The sequence below is a fragment of the Meles meles genome, chromosome 1 (assembly GCF_922984935.1).
Source record: "Meles meles chromosome 1, mMelMel3.1 paternal haplotype, whole genome shotgun sequence".
NCBI classification, from domain to species: domain Eukaryota; kingdom Metazoa; phylum Chordata; class Mammalia; order Carnivora; family Mustelidae; genus Meles; species Meles meles.
Window position 1 is genome coordinate 173,467,673 of NC_060066.1, and position 14,754 is coordinate 173,482,426.

A 14,754-nucleotide genomic window follows, 5' to 3' on the forward strand; every position below is an offset into this window, starting at 1 on the left:
CATACAAATTACAATAAATATAAGTATTCCCGGGGCACCTGGATGGCGCAATTGGTTGAGCGTCAGACTCCTGGTTTCAGCTCAGTCCCGGATGTCGGGGTCATGGGATCAAGCCCCAAGTGGGGTTCCATGCTCAGCATGGAATCTGTTTGACACGCCCTCTGCCCCTCCCCCACCTCCCTAAAATAAATACATAAAACTTTTAAAAAATATCTAAAATGTTCCTTACTGCAAATTCTATATAGCCAGTTAGTTCTCACAGGATGCGTTCATTGATTTTTGCCAAACACTTTTCTGCAGCCCACCAGTATCTGCAATTGATGAACAGGATCATTTGGACATGAATGTTGGTAGTATTTTCCTTTAAGCTAAGGAGGAAGATAAAAGAGAGAAAATGAATACGTATGTCAAAATTGGACTTATTTGCTCAAGATGTGAGGAACTTGTTTTTGAATACTCCTTCGATTTTTTGTGTTATTCACAATATTACTACTACAGGCACAACACGTACTTTTAGATTTAACTTCACTTCAACATTTTCTCTGTCACTTTCGTAAATCTAGAACAGGGTTAGCAAACTATGGGCCATGGCCAAATCTGGCCCTCTAGCCTAATTTTGTCAATAAAGCTTTATTGGAATACAGCTTGCTCATTCATTTATACTTTAGCCTATGCCTGCTTTTGTGCTACAACAGGAGGGTTGACTAGTTGCAACAGACTATGCAGTCCACAAAGCTGAAAATATTAACTCTTCTGGACTTTCTAGAAAAAGACTGCCAGCCCTGGTCTAGACAGTTAACGTAACAACAAATCAACCCCTGACATGTAGCACTGGCTGATTTCTGTAATGTAACTAGTTCCACCAATGCTGACTTTCCACTACAAAGGTGGTGTCACTGCGCCTGTGGAATTGGGAAGAGATTATCAGAGGCACACTTTAAAAAGGAATAACACGGAAGACATGAGGAGATGGAGAGGAGAAGGGAGTTGGGGGAAATCAGAGGGGGAGACAAACCATGAGAGACTGTGGATTCTGAAAAACAATCTGAGGGTTTTGGAGGGGAGAGAGTGGGGGGTTGGGTGAGCCTGGTGGTGGGTATTATGGAGGGCACATATTGCATGGAGCACTGGGTGTGGTGCATAAACAATGAATTCTGGAACACTGAAAAGAAATTTTAAAAATAAATAAAAATTTTTTAAAAAAGCAAAAAAATAAAAAAAATAAAAAGGGCAAGAGTACTGTTAGAAAATCCAAAAGAAAAAAAATTAAAGTGGTACCAACTGCTCATCCCTCATTTGTCACCCCAAGAGTCAGGGTAAGATGGTCCCACAGTGCTCCTTGGGATGGGTGTCACTCATAAGGTGTTAGGGATGCTTTTTGGAGCATGGCTCAGCTGTGTGATCTCCAGTAGAAAGCTGTGGGACTCGGCCAGGGTCCCATGCGTGCCTAACCAGAGTGGCCCGTCCACCCCACTTCCCTGTCCATTAGTGCAAGACTTGCTCCTCAGCTCCCCCTCCCCTATCATTCTTCTCTCCTTCTAACTAAGGGACAGCGAGAGTGGGTTCCCTTACTCGGTGGTTCACTTCCCCTCGGAGCAACAGAGGTGGAATTAGCATCACCTGCTGAGCTCACCTTCTTGGGCTTAACTACTTGTGCAGACAAGATAAGGACATCTGAACATTTGAGCTCACTTCTTCCACCTTGACACCACTGACATTTTGGATAAGATAATTCTTTGTTGTGAGGGCCTACCCTGTGGCCCGTAGGGTGTTGAGAATTGTGGTGGCCAGGAGCACCCCAGTAGCACACCACCAGTTGTAACAATCAAAAATGACTTCAGATATTGCCAAATACCCCCTTGGAGCAAAACAGCCTGCCGTTGAGAATTTAGTTAAACCAGTCATCTTTGATTCTTACCTCATTTGAGCCAAAACTTGTATATCACTATGACTAATATATTCATATAACTTTTATTTCTGTTTCCAAGAGAAGAAATATATAGCCTTGGTTCTCTCACCGACCCCCACAACACACACACTTACCCCAGCAATGGGGTTTTGGCCATCTCACCGCTGAGCAGGCCAGTTAGGAAATTCCAACCCGAGGGCTGATTCCTGGGGCCGTTCTTGGTACCAGCATGCCATAATGTAGGTTCCTCATACGAGGACTTTATTGGCAATGGTGAGTCCAAGAGCCAAGAGTGAGGGATGGGGGTTATAAAGCAGGGAAGGAAGGACATCCATGGTAAGGATGCATTATCAAATCAGTCACTTTCTAAGGCATTTGTTGATTGATCCTGCAAGAGAGAAAGCTTTATGAACTATCTGAGGAGGGTCTTTCTGAAGGGGAAAAAAGAGCAAAGCATCAGTTGTTCACTCTATTACTTAAAGAGATGTCCCATGATGCATCATCTGCTCCCCTCCCCTGCAATCCTGGGTTTCTCCTGTCCCCGTGTTGACCAGTTGCAGCAGACCCATGACCGCCAAGACACAAGCCATGATGCAGGTGAGAAGCCTGAGGCATGGACTTGAGGAGAAGCTCACTTGGGTTCTGATTCCTGGTGCCCCAGTAACATCCACAGTGGTGAAATAAGAGCAGGTGAGGCCAAGAGGACCTGAAATGAGGCATAAGAGGCGTTTGACATATTTGCGCACCTGGACTTTGCACTGCGGTTCATTCCTGGTACCTTTTCAACCAAAGAACCCTGCACATACTCTAAGCCTCAACTTTCTCTTTATAAAATGAGGAGAGTCACCTCAAGCCTGCAGGATTGTTCTGAGAATTAGAGATCCTGCACGCACAAAGCCTGATCATGATGTCAGTTCAGCAAATACACTGTATGTGTGTGTGCATAAGAATACATACATATATATTGATGAGTCAGATGTAAAGTATTCTCAGCTGATCACAAGGGTCAGGCGTGGTGAGGCCAGAGCCACAGTTTCCACCTTGTGCGAGCCCGGAATTAGGATTCTGGGACTCAAACAGCTAGAACCTGTCCACTCTACGGTTAACCTTCAGGAACAAGTACTGCGGGCTCTGGGCACCCAGAGACCAGAGACATTCCTGGTCCTTGCTCTCCGATTGCTCCCAGGCTGGTAAAGATGGGTAGACAACAGCAGTCTCCGGGCTGGAAGCAAGCCCAGGAGACAGGGGAGTGCAGAAGTTCTGGCGAGGTCCTAGGCCAAGGCGGACTTTCTCAGTGAGGAGAAAATGGTCCTCAAAGCTGGAGGGCAGTGTAGGCGTAACCAGGCCAAGAGAGAAGGCAGGGCAAAACGTTTCTCACCAGGTCCACCAGTGCACCTCCGCCGTGGTTTACTGGGTCCCTGCCGGGCTGGGGGTGGCGGTGAGCGCCATGTGGGACAGAGTGCCACACTTACTGGGAGCGTCCACGTGAACAGACGTAATCCCCCCTCGATCACTTATTCGCAACTCAGAAGCGATTTGACTAATCCGCTCCATCACTGGTTAATTAAATTTTTGTGGCCAAAAAAGAATGCGAGGAATATTGATGACTTTTTGCCTCTTGACAACCGTCCTTCGTTATACTATTTTATATTTCAATAAAGAAAAGGGTATAGACGAACAGGAAGAAGACCTCACACGCTTGAGAATTCTCCGTACCGCCTACCCCCCTTCCCTGCCCCACAGTTTCCTCACGGGACGTGGCGGCGTCTGTCTCTTTAAGAACCCGAACCTTGGTCTAGACGGAGCGCGGGGGGTGGGGAGGGAAGGCTGGAGTGCCGGCTCTGGAGGCGGGGCTTCAACATGTCCTGGTGCTGCGGTCCCTTTAAGGAGGCGGGGCTCTGCCCGGAGGAGGCGGAGAAGTCCCGCCCCCCGGATCTCCGGCTTCCGGCAACTCGGCAGGGCACGAACGTACGCGGAGCAACTGAGTCCGGAGCCTTCCCGGGACCAGCTGGACTCCGAGGCCCCCGAGGTGAGGCGGCAGGGTCTGCCGGCCCGCCCGAGACAGAGGGGGCCCGCGATCTCCTGCGCGCCTGGCGAGCTGCGGCCCAGCTCCTCCCCCTAAAATACTGCCTCTGCTTCTTGGGCAGCTCTTTCCCAGACCTGCTTGGGGTTCAGTGTGTCCCAGGCTGCAGGGTGGCCCTAACTCCAGCACCTACTAATCGCTCGGCTGTGCACTAAACGCCTTACACTCGCTGTCTCATTTAATGGCCTCCGACACTTTGTGAGTAGGTACCATTACGAACCCGTTTTACAGATGAGAGAACTGAGGCCCCGAGGAGCCCACAGTCACACAGCGAGGAGAAGCAGAATCGGGAATCAAACCCAGGTCTGTTTGACCCCAGAGCCTGTGCCCTTAACCATTGGCTAGGCTGAACTGCCTTTGATCTTCACTGCCCTCATGACCATCTCTCGGACCATAGCCTCCCCTTCCTCACCCTTACATCTCCACTCTGTACCTGGTTCTTCAACACTCACAGAGTGAGTGATATTGGATGGAACCTTTGGAGCCCCCGGGGTTAGTTTATTTATGACAGTTTCATAATATCTGATGCTAAATGTTATCTTTATACAGGACTATCACACCCCACTAAAAAAGGAGGCGGGGGAAATCAGTACCATTTCTAACAGTGAAACAAGAATTGTTTGCATATATTTTATTCTGGTATCCATGAAGTTTGTTTATTTTTCCTTTTTAGACCTCTGCACATTTTCTTCTTACTAACTGGGAGAAGACCCACTGGCCGAATGGCAGCTGTAGATGACTTGCAGTTTGAAGGTACATCAGCTGGGTGCCCACCTTTTATGATCAGTTATTTCCACAGTCACAGGGATGGGTTTCCACTGATAGACTGGCATTTATATTTAAGAAGATTATTTCAAACATCTTGGTGAAACAATGTCGGCCACATCCAGGTCTTTTTGTTTGTTTACACCTGCTGTTCTTTTTTTTTTTTTGCCAAATAACCCTTTAGATTGGTAACATCATTAATTGAACACAGTGATTACAAAAAATGTTTATAGAGTTACTGCTTTAGTTCAACAGACATTAACTGAGCCCCCACTTCGAACTTACTAGATACAGGAGATATAAAGATAAAAGAGAAGTTTTTTACCCTGCTGGAGTAGATAAAAGTGTAGAAAGGTAATCATGGTGAAAGGTGATCAGGTCGTTCCTTCATTGAAATAGTATATATCTCATGAGTGTGATTAGGAACCAGGCAGTCATTCTAGTTATCAGGGATAGAAGAGCGAGCAAGACAGTTCACTCCTCTACGTAGCTCTCAGTCTAGTGGGTGAGCCATTAATTTGGTAAATGATCACTTAAATATGTATCCACAAGCTATGAAAGTGCTGAAGGAGCAATTCATCACTCATATCCTGGAGCCTGACCTAGACTAGGGATGGACAAATGCTTATTTGTCTTGCAAACAGTCGCACAGCCCTTAATGTATATTAGGCCCTGTTTTGCTTTACAAATATTAGCTCATCTGATCTTTATGTTAACTTTAGGAAATAGTTATTTTATTCTCCCTGTTTACCAGCAAGGAAACTGAGGCACAGAAAAATTAAGTAATCTGCCTAATGGTCACATAATTAGCAGGTGGTGAAGCAGGGCTTAAACCCAGGCAGCCTGGCTTCACAGCCAATGTTATCTGAGGAAGAGATGGGATGTTTAAAGAGAAATACACCTCCATCTTCAACATACAGCCAGCATCTAACCACTTCTCATCACCTCTGCCTCTCATCGTGCTCAAGGTCACCATCCCCTCTTGTGTGGATTATAGCCCTTACCTTCCTTCTGGTCTTCCTGCTTTCCTCCCTTGCCTCCTTGCAGTCTGTATTTTGCAGTCAGTAGTCCTTTAAAACTAAGTCAGATCATGTCATTCCTTCAGAACCTTCCAGTGGCTCCCATCTCACTAGGTGTGGAAGCCAGAGCCTTTTCTGTGTTAGGAGGCGCGAAGTGATCCAACCCTCCACGCCCTCTGATCTCCTCTCCTGCTACTCTTGCTCTTTCTCTCTCTGCCCTTACCACATGGGCCTGTCACTGTCCCTCCTAGACACCAAGTACACTCTTTCTTTTGTGCCATTTTTCTGTTTGGGAATTCTTCCAGATAGCCATGGGGCTTGCTCCCTCACTCTGTTCCAATCTCAGTTCATTTGAGAAGCCCTCCTTGGTCATCCTTTCTGAGTACAGTGGGAGAAAGTTCAGCGTAGAGAACAGCATATGCAAAGCCCCTGAGGAGGGAGGGAGTTTGTTTTACTTTTTTCCCAAGTAATTGAAGGAAGGCCAATCTGCCAGAGCATAGACGGCTGGGGACACTAGCACAAGGGGAGGTTAGAGATGAGGCCGGAGCCAAATCACAGAGGATGGGATAAATGGTGTTTAGGATTTTGCTCTTTAGAAGAGAACACAGGATGCTTTGGGGGTCGTGAAAGGTGTTCCTGAGGCAGATGGTAGTTCAGGTGAGAAAGTGGGAGATCAGGACCCTTCGGGTGGGAGACATTGTGTCAGAAAAGGAACAGAGACTACACAAAGTATATACCAGGATATGCCAGCATGTAGAAGCAGAGACTGTTGGTGACGGAAATAAAGAACACACCAGGCTTGCCCTTAAGGAGCTGGGATGGACACGGATAAGTCATATGGAGCAATTACATGTGGACAGTGAGAGTTACACACACTACATTCCAGTCAAACCATGCTTACCTGCTGGGTTTTTGTTGTTTTTTTTTTTTAATTTTTAATTTATTTGACAGAGAGAGACACAGTGAGAGAGGGAACACAAGCAGGGGGAGTAGAGAGGGAGAAGCAGGCTTCCTGCTGAGCAGAGAACCCGATGCAGGGCTTGAACCTAGGGCTCTGGGATCATGACCTGAGCTGAAGGCAGACGTTTAATGACTGAGCCACCCAGGCGCCCTACCTGCTGTTTTTCAAACAGGGCATACATTCTCCATCTTCTGGTTCTTGCTCCTCACACGCCTTCTGTGTGTGATGCCATCCCTACCCTGCCTCTGGCTGTCCTTGTGTGGCATCTTCTCTGAGAAACCTTTCTTAATCCCATCAAATAGAGGAATTATCATCCTCCTTTTTATTTTTATTTTTTTAAAGATTTATTTATTTGACAGAGAGAGAGCAAGCGAGAGAAGGGAAAACAAGCAGTTAGAGTGGGAGAGGGAGAAGCAGGCTCCCCGCTGAGCAAGGCGCCTGATGCAGGGCTTGATGTGGGGCTTGAACCCAGGACCCCGGGATCATGACCTGAGCTAAAGGGAGACGCTTAATGACTGAGCCACCCAGGCACCCCATCATCCACCTTTGAACATCTTTGTCCTTTCTCCCTCAAGTGACGCTCTCTTCCCCCTTCTGGCATGCCCTTCTGCCCACCAGAACTACTGCTTTTAAAATATGAGACTTAAGTGTATCTTCCTCTGTCTGAATCCCTCAGTTGTGACCATCTTTTTAAATGTTAGTGTCTTGTTGGGGCACCTGGGTGGCTCAGTGGGTTAAAGCCTCTGCCTTCGGTTCGGGTCATGATCTCAGGGTCCTGGGATCGAGTCCCACGTCAGGCTCTCTGCTCAGTGGGGAGCCTGCTTCCCTCTCTCTCTCTCTGCCTGTCTCTCTGCTACTTGTGATCTCTGTCAAATAAATAAATAAAAAATAAAAATCTTTAAAAAAAAAAAATGTTAGTGTCTTGTCCAGTCAACAAATGATAGCTGTGACATTATTTATTATTATCTCATATCATCTCCCAAATCTCTCTGTAAGATAGGTGTTATCTACATTTTAGAAACAGAGACTCAGAGATATAGAGGCGTTTGCCCAAGGTCATGGAGTGTTAGTCTTAACTTAAACAAAGGACCCTCTCACTCTGGAGCACCGTGCTGCTCTAACATTGCAGACTAAGGCTTGACTAATTGTTACACACCAGCCACCTAATTAATTTTAGTCGTTCTGGTTCTCGCCCTAAAACTGTTTATATAGCTGAAAGACAGTAAGAGTGGGCTTAGTTATCCTAGAGCCCCATCCCCATCTAGGTATCCTAGAACCATTCTCTTCTGTAGAACACACATTGGCATTGAAACAGTTTAAAGAAATGTAATGGCGGGGCACCTGGGTGGCTCAGTGGGTTAAGAAATGTAATGGCTGTCTACAAAAAATTAGTTTGATTTGTTATATTCCCCCCCCCATATTTTGAGACAGCACACATAAAAGAAAATTTAAAATTTCAAACATTTTATATTTAGCAATTGAAAAAAAAGTACACTGTTTTCCTACTATGGTCTTTATAAAGGATTTAACATTTCAAGTAAAAAAAAAAAGGTACTAGGATAACCTAGCTGTATCTTTTAATAGCATTTTTATATAGAACAATTTGAACTGGCATGCAAGCAACTTCTTTTATTGTCACATACCTGTATTCAGAGAAAATTACACCCATTTTACAGAAAAATATATACTCCAATAAGCTTAAAGCAATGTTAAAAAGACCAGCGTGAATGGCACACAAAACTGCTTCTTTGTAAATCAACTAGAATTCCTGATCATAAAGTAGGCACAGAGAGCTCCAGTCCTTAGGGCGTTGCTTTCTGGAAGAATAATACCTTTAAGTAATTTTTAAAAACCTTAGCAGCAGGCTGTTGAAGTGCTTGACAAAACTGCCAGTTGTAGGATTCGTGCTATGCTAATAGTTTTATTTTTTAATTTTTAAAAAAGATTTTATTGAATTATTTGAGAGAGCGAATGAGCACATGAGCAGGGGAATGAGGGAGAGGGAGAAGCAGACTCCCAGCTGAGCAGGGATCCCAACTGGGGTTCTATCCCAGGACCCCAGTATTGTGACCTCAGCCAAAGGCACAAAGGCACAACCGACTGAGCTGCTCAGGTGCCTCTATGCTTTTGTAGTTTTTTAATAGTGCTCTGCCGGTACTCTTCCTTATCCTTCCAAGGTTCAGAGCTGCCTTGAGTTTTATTCAAGAGCAGCTAGATAAAGTTTGTTAGAATACCCAGAGACAGGAAGTCTCCATCATTGCTGGTGGTTGTCAATAGTTGAGGTTCTTTTGGAAAGCGATTTATCACTATGGCTTAAGAGCCTTATGAATGGTTCATACCCTTTGTCCTGGTGATTGCAGTGATCAGTGTTCATAGGTAATAACTCAAGGGCTTTTTCTCTGCAGACACTTCTTACAGTGTTATTCTTGTAACAAAAAGTTGGAAACACCCCAAATGTCCAACTTAACAGTCTTTCCTACTCTTTCCACCTCCCAGCTGATGGGAGACTTTGTAGTTTTGAACATGATTGTTGTAAAGACTGATATAAAATGAAAAAAATCATTTTTTCTATAATCTCTAATCGACAGAGCAGGATACAAAATTGTTTATATAGTATCACATCCTAGATCAGTACTTGGCACACTGTAGACGTGCAGTAAATATTTGTTGAATGAATGAATGTTCATCGCTGGCATGACTCTATGGATTCACTGTGTAGAGAGAAGGAAACATACCAAAAATTATTAGTGTTTGCCTTTATGGAGCAGGACTGTGAGTGATATTTATTCTGTGGTTTCTATTTTCACTTTTGACCCTATGTTTTCCATGGTAATTATATAAGAATTCTCGGAAAAAATAACTTCCATTAAAATTTTTTGACTTTGAATCAAAGAAGAGAGGTTTAGATTGGGTACTTGCTATGGGCCAGCCACTCAGCTAAGGACTTGACTTGGGTAAGATTTCTAACTTTCCCCAAATTCTCTGAAGATACTGTTCTCTGAAGATAAGTATTGTTCTCCCCATCACGTAGATGAGAACACCGAAGCTTATAGGCATTGGGTTATTTCCTCAAGCTCATTTCGTTAGTAAGTAACTAAGCCAGGACTAAAATCCAGGTCTGACTCCAAATTTTGTTGTCTTTGTAATCCTTTTTCCAAGCTTGATTTCTAGATGAGTTTTTCTTCAGAGCCTTTTGCCATTTGTATCAAGTAGAGTCTATAGCAAAACAGGGGTTGTAACAGCTTGCCTTTAAATGAAAAGTCTAGCATTTCCAGAGTGGGTAAGGCCTCTGATTACTTTCAGAATTCGGTGATGCAGCCACTTCAGCAGCAAACCCAGGTGCCACTACGATACACATCGAGGATCCTAGTGAGAGCCCAACACACCAACCAGGACTCCCCAAAGGCTCAGGGGGAGAAGAGGACGATGAGTTGCTGGGGAACGATGACTCTGACAAAACTGAGGTTTGAACTTGCCTTTGAAATTGGTTTTTCCTTTTAACATTTTAAAAGCTTCTTCATGCATTTATTCACTGTCTCCTGTGTACCACAGTGCCGGGCAGTGACGACCCAAAGGTGGGTCACATGTGTCCTCTGCCTTGGGGTGGGGGTAAGGGGAGAGACAGACAGGCACCCAGGCCACTGTTACCCTTGGGAAGCGTGCTGGTAGAGGGGACACCAGGGCTGCAGGAGCAGAGCGAGGGCACTGGGGAGGTAGTGACCCCTACACTGAGTCTTGGCACCAGCGTAGGAGGTGGCCAAGGGAAGAAGGCAGGGAAGGGTGATCTAGGCAAAGGGAACTGTTTTGGCAAAGCTAAAGAGGCAGAGAAGAACATGGCACACACAGCATTTTTCCCATCTTCACTTATATTGCAAGCAAAATATAAGTGAAGACAGAAGATGAGGCCACATGGCTCAGCAGGGACATAATTGAATGAATAGGAATTGTATTCTGAAAGCTATCAGGAGCTACTGAAAGATTTTAGATGATATGGCTAACTAAATTTAAAGATAAAGATATAGTGGCCTTTTTAGGTATAAATTAGAAGGAGATGGACTGGAGACCAGAAGGCCAGGTAGGCGACCCTGGAGATGGTCTAGGCTAGAAGTGATGAAGCCAGAACTAGAGTTGGACACAGGTGGTTTGGGGGGTGGGGTCAGTAGGACTTGGTGGGAAACGGGTGAGGGAGAGAGAGGGTTCTAGAAGACCTCTAGGTTTCTGTATCTGATTGGACAGTAAGTATCAGAGGACTGGTTTTGATCACAAAGATTTATTTCTGTGTGTACTATTGGTGTGTTCTGGAAAATAGTATTTTTATTAATATTTTAAAGATTTTATTTATTTATTTATTTGTCAGAGAGAGAGAGAAAGCTCAAACAGGGCAGAGTGATAGGAAGAGGCAGAGAGAAAAGCAGGCTCCCTGACGAGCAAGGAGCCCGATGTGGGACTCGATCCCAGGACCCTGGGATGATGACCTGAGCCAAAGGCAGCGGCTTAACCAGCTGAGCCACCCAGGCATCCCTCTATTAATATTTTATAAATGCAGTCATGACTGTAATACCCTAGAGGAGTACCCCATTTATAGCATTGAGTCCAGAGGCTTATTAAATAGTTTAGCTCTTGGGTGCCAGGTGGTCTTTGTGGAACTCCATGAAATATCAAAATAAGTATTGAAGTTTATGCTAAACTAAATATCTTTATATACTAGATACTGTGGCAAGATATTAAGCCTAGGAGGGGTACCTGGGTGGCTCAGAGGGTTAAGCCTCTGCCTTTGGCTCAGGTCATGATCTCAGGGTCCTGGGATTGAGCCCCATATTGGGCTCTCTGCTTAGCAGAGAGCCTGCTCCCCCGCCCCCACTCCCACGCCTGCCTCTCTGTCCACTTGTGATCTCTGTCTGTCAAATAAATAAAATCTTAAAAAAAAAAAAAAAGATCTTAGGCCTAGGAGCATAACTTTGAATCCTGGCCCAGCCAGTAGTAATAGCTGTGTGGTCATGGGTAAGGTACTTGAACTTCCCTACAACTGGGTTTCCTCATCTGAAATATAAGAAAATAGCAATGTTGACTATTGTCATCATTATCATTACAATAGCTGGTATTTATTCTGTTTAATAGCTGCCAGACACCATTTAAAGTTCCTTATTGGATCATCTTATTGAATCCTCAAAACAACTCGTATACCAGGAACTATTCTTATCTTCATTTTATAAAGGGGAATCCTGAGGCACAAAGTTTAAATAACTTGCCTCTGTATACACAATTAATTTGAGTCCTCCAGAGAAATAGAACCAATACAATGTATATTTTTAGAGAAAGAGGTTTATTTGTTTATTTTAATTTTTAAAAAATATTTTTATTTATTTGAGAGAGAGAAAGAGCATGAGAAGGAGCAGAGGCAGAGGGAGAAGCAGACTCTCTATTGAGCAGGGAGCCCAGTGCAGGGCTCAATCCCAGGACCCTGAGATCATGACCTGAACCAAAGGCAGATGCTTAACCGACCAGGCATCCCTGTATTTATTTTAATATTTGAAAAATATTTATTTATTTCACATGAGTGCACAAGTGAGGGGAAGGGCAGAGGGAGAGAATCCTCAAGTAGACTCTCCGACCTGGGGCTCGATCTCACAACCCATGAGATCATGATCTGAGCCAAAATCAAGAGTTGGACCCTCAACTGACTGAGCCAGCCAGGTATCCTGAAAGAGGTTTGTTTTTAAAAAATTGGTTCATGTGATTGTGGATGCTTGGTGCATCCAAAATCAGATAAAAGTAGCTGGTCAGCTGAGATTCAGGAAGGAGTTGGAGTTTGAGTCCAAAGACATTCTGCTGTAGATGCAGGAAGAGCTGGTATAGCAGAGGAAGTCCAAAGGCAGTCTGCTGGGGACGTCCCTCTTGCTCAGAGAGGTCCGCCTTTTGTTCTGTCCAGGCCTGCTCCTGATTACTATGGCCTCCTCGCATTGTGAAGGTCAATCTGCTTTACTCCAAGAGTCCACCAATTTAAATGTAAAGCTTATCCAAACACACCATCACAGAAACATCCAGAATAATGTCTGACCAAATATCTGGGCACTGTGGCCTAGCAAGGTGACGCATAAAATTAACCATCACACGGAGCAACAGCAAGCAGTTTGAGAAATGTATAAGGGGAAAGAAACCTTAAAACTGAAACATTCTGTCCATTATCTTAATTCGTCTAGGAATTGGGAAGATGTTACCAATAGTCTATGATGGATACTGAATTCCTTGTCCTAATTTACAAAACATGTGGAATGCAATATCTTGATCAATACTAGATCAATCAATACTAGAGTTCAAAAGAAACTTCAGTTTCCTTTGTTTCAGCTTCCCTCCCAAGATAGAAATGCCATCTGTGGTATGTCAGAAAGACAGCACTTGAATACCTCCAGAAGCAGGCTGTTCATTACCATGGAAAACGGCCACTGCCATTATTGGGCAACTTAAATTATGGAAAAATTGTCCTTTTAATGAACAAAAAATACCCACCTGGAGCACCTTCCCATGTCATGCGGAACTCCTCATAGGCCATTTGTGCCTTGGGCTGTATGACTCCTCATGAAAGACCTGAAGTGGCAAGGGGCCTTCATTCCGTTGTCGAATAGCGGTGCTGTTGGGACTGATGTGCCCTCATGTGCCTCTTCTAAATTGGAATTCTGTGGGGTTTTTGTTTCTTTTATGTTCTTTTTTTTTTTTTTTTTTTTTTAGGTTCTTTTGTGTGTGTGTGTGTGTGTGTGTGTGTGTGTTTGCCCTCAGAGGAGTATATTTTAAGTTTTTAGTATATGAGAGTAAATCAGTAGATAGATTTTTTGAGAATTCAGGTGGTGATAGTGTAAGAATCTTGAGAGGTTTGGACATGTTCGTGTGTATCTATGCATATATATGTTACTATACCTGATACAAATTATATAGAACTGAGCCAGTCCTTCCTATAATCCTGTAAGGAGGATCTTGTTCACAGTGCTTTTTCCGGAAAACGGAGTCTAGTGATTTGACAAGTCTCTCCCTGGTGGATGGATCAGGAATTGAAGCCTTTTGGTGTGACTTCAAAAACAGACGCCTGTTTTCTATCAGGCTGAGCTGGGCACGGCTGTTGCAAAGTTGATGAATGCCGAAGAGCTCTTCCATGCGTCTTGATTTTCCATTAGATCAGCTCCCAGTGTCTATGTAGCTGATAGAAGGAAATTACTTCCGTGTTCGTTACATTTTATTTTATCTCTGACAGTTACTTGCTGGACAGAAGAAAAGCTCCCCCTTCTGGACATTTGAATACTATCAAACGTTCTTTGACGTAGACACTTACCAGGTTTGTAAATCAGTTTCACCTTTCTTTTCACTGGTAGTGGAAACTTTTGTCTTTTATGGTTAAACAGTCACATGACGTGAAAGCTTTTGTATCCTGGATATGGTTTTACAAGAGTAAAGGTTGGCATTTGAAAGTACTCTTATTGTAAGAGCTGTAATAACAGAGGTTCAGTTTTGCAGTATTTGAATTTATTAAACTTTAAAGAAGTCTTCAGTAGACTTACTGCTGTGTTGTATTCCAGGTCTTTGACAGGATAAAAGGGTCTCTTTTGCCGATACCAGGGAAAAACTTCGTGCGGCTGTATATCCGCAGCAATCCTGATCTTTATGGTACGTATAGCATCATTTTGATTCTTTACTGTGTACCGGTTGAATCCAGGTGAGCCCGTGGGTTGCCTGAAAAGTTGGAAAAGGGCACTGTTGGTGGGACATGGGACGTTTTATTCAGCTCTTCTAACAATCTTTGCAAAACATTTTGAAGAAAATGCAATTCTGTGTTACTGGAATGCCGTGATGACAGGTAATTAGTATGTGTTTTCAGAGTCTTCAAATGACACTACAAACTTGAGATGAATTAAGTCACTCTAAGGAGAGATTGTTGATTTTAACTCTAGAGGATTTGATGGTGGGGAGAAGTGTGGGGAAGGGACTCTCACACTTACTCATTCGCATGCCGAGTCCCAGCTGTGCGGTC

The 14,754-nt window shown here is 44.1% G+C and overlaps 1 protein-coding gene across 5 annotated transcripts in view; it reads left to right on the top strand.

The window, feature by feature from the left end:
- The first annotated feature begins 3,835 nt into the window (after nt 1-3,835).
- Nucleotides 3,836-14,754, top strand: part of YIPF1 (Yip1 domain family member 1) — a 40,726-nt gene continuing 29,807 nt past the window's right edge. For 2 of the 5 annotated variants that reach the window (XM_046012941.1, XM_046012957.1), the window contains exons 1-5: nt 3,836-3,938; nt 4,666-4,745; nt 10,041-10,201; nt 13,981-14,061; nt 14,303-14,390. In XM_046012941.1, coding sequence (XP_045868897.1) covers nt 4,715-4,745; nt 10,041-10,201; nt 13,981-14,061; nt 14,303-14,390 — 361 coding nt within the window. In that variant the 5' untranslated portion in view covers nt 3,836-3,938; nt 4,666-4,714. Of the gene's footprint in view, nt 3,939-4,223; nt 4,296-4,665; nt 4,746-10,040; nt 10,202-13,980; nt 14,062-14,302; nt 14,391-14,754 lie in introns of all 5 variants that reach the window. The other 3 variants (XM_046012950.1, XM_046012972.1, XM_046012965.1) reach the window with 3 other exon arrangements.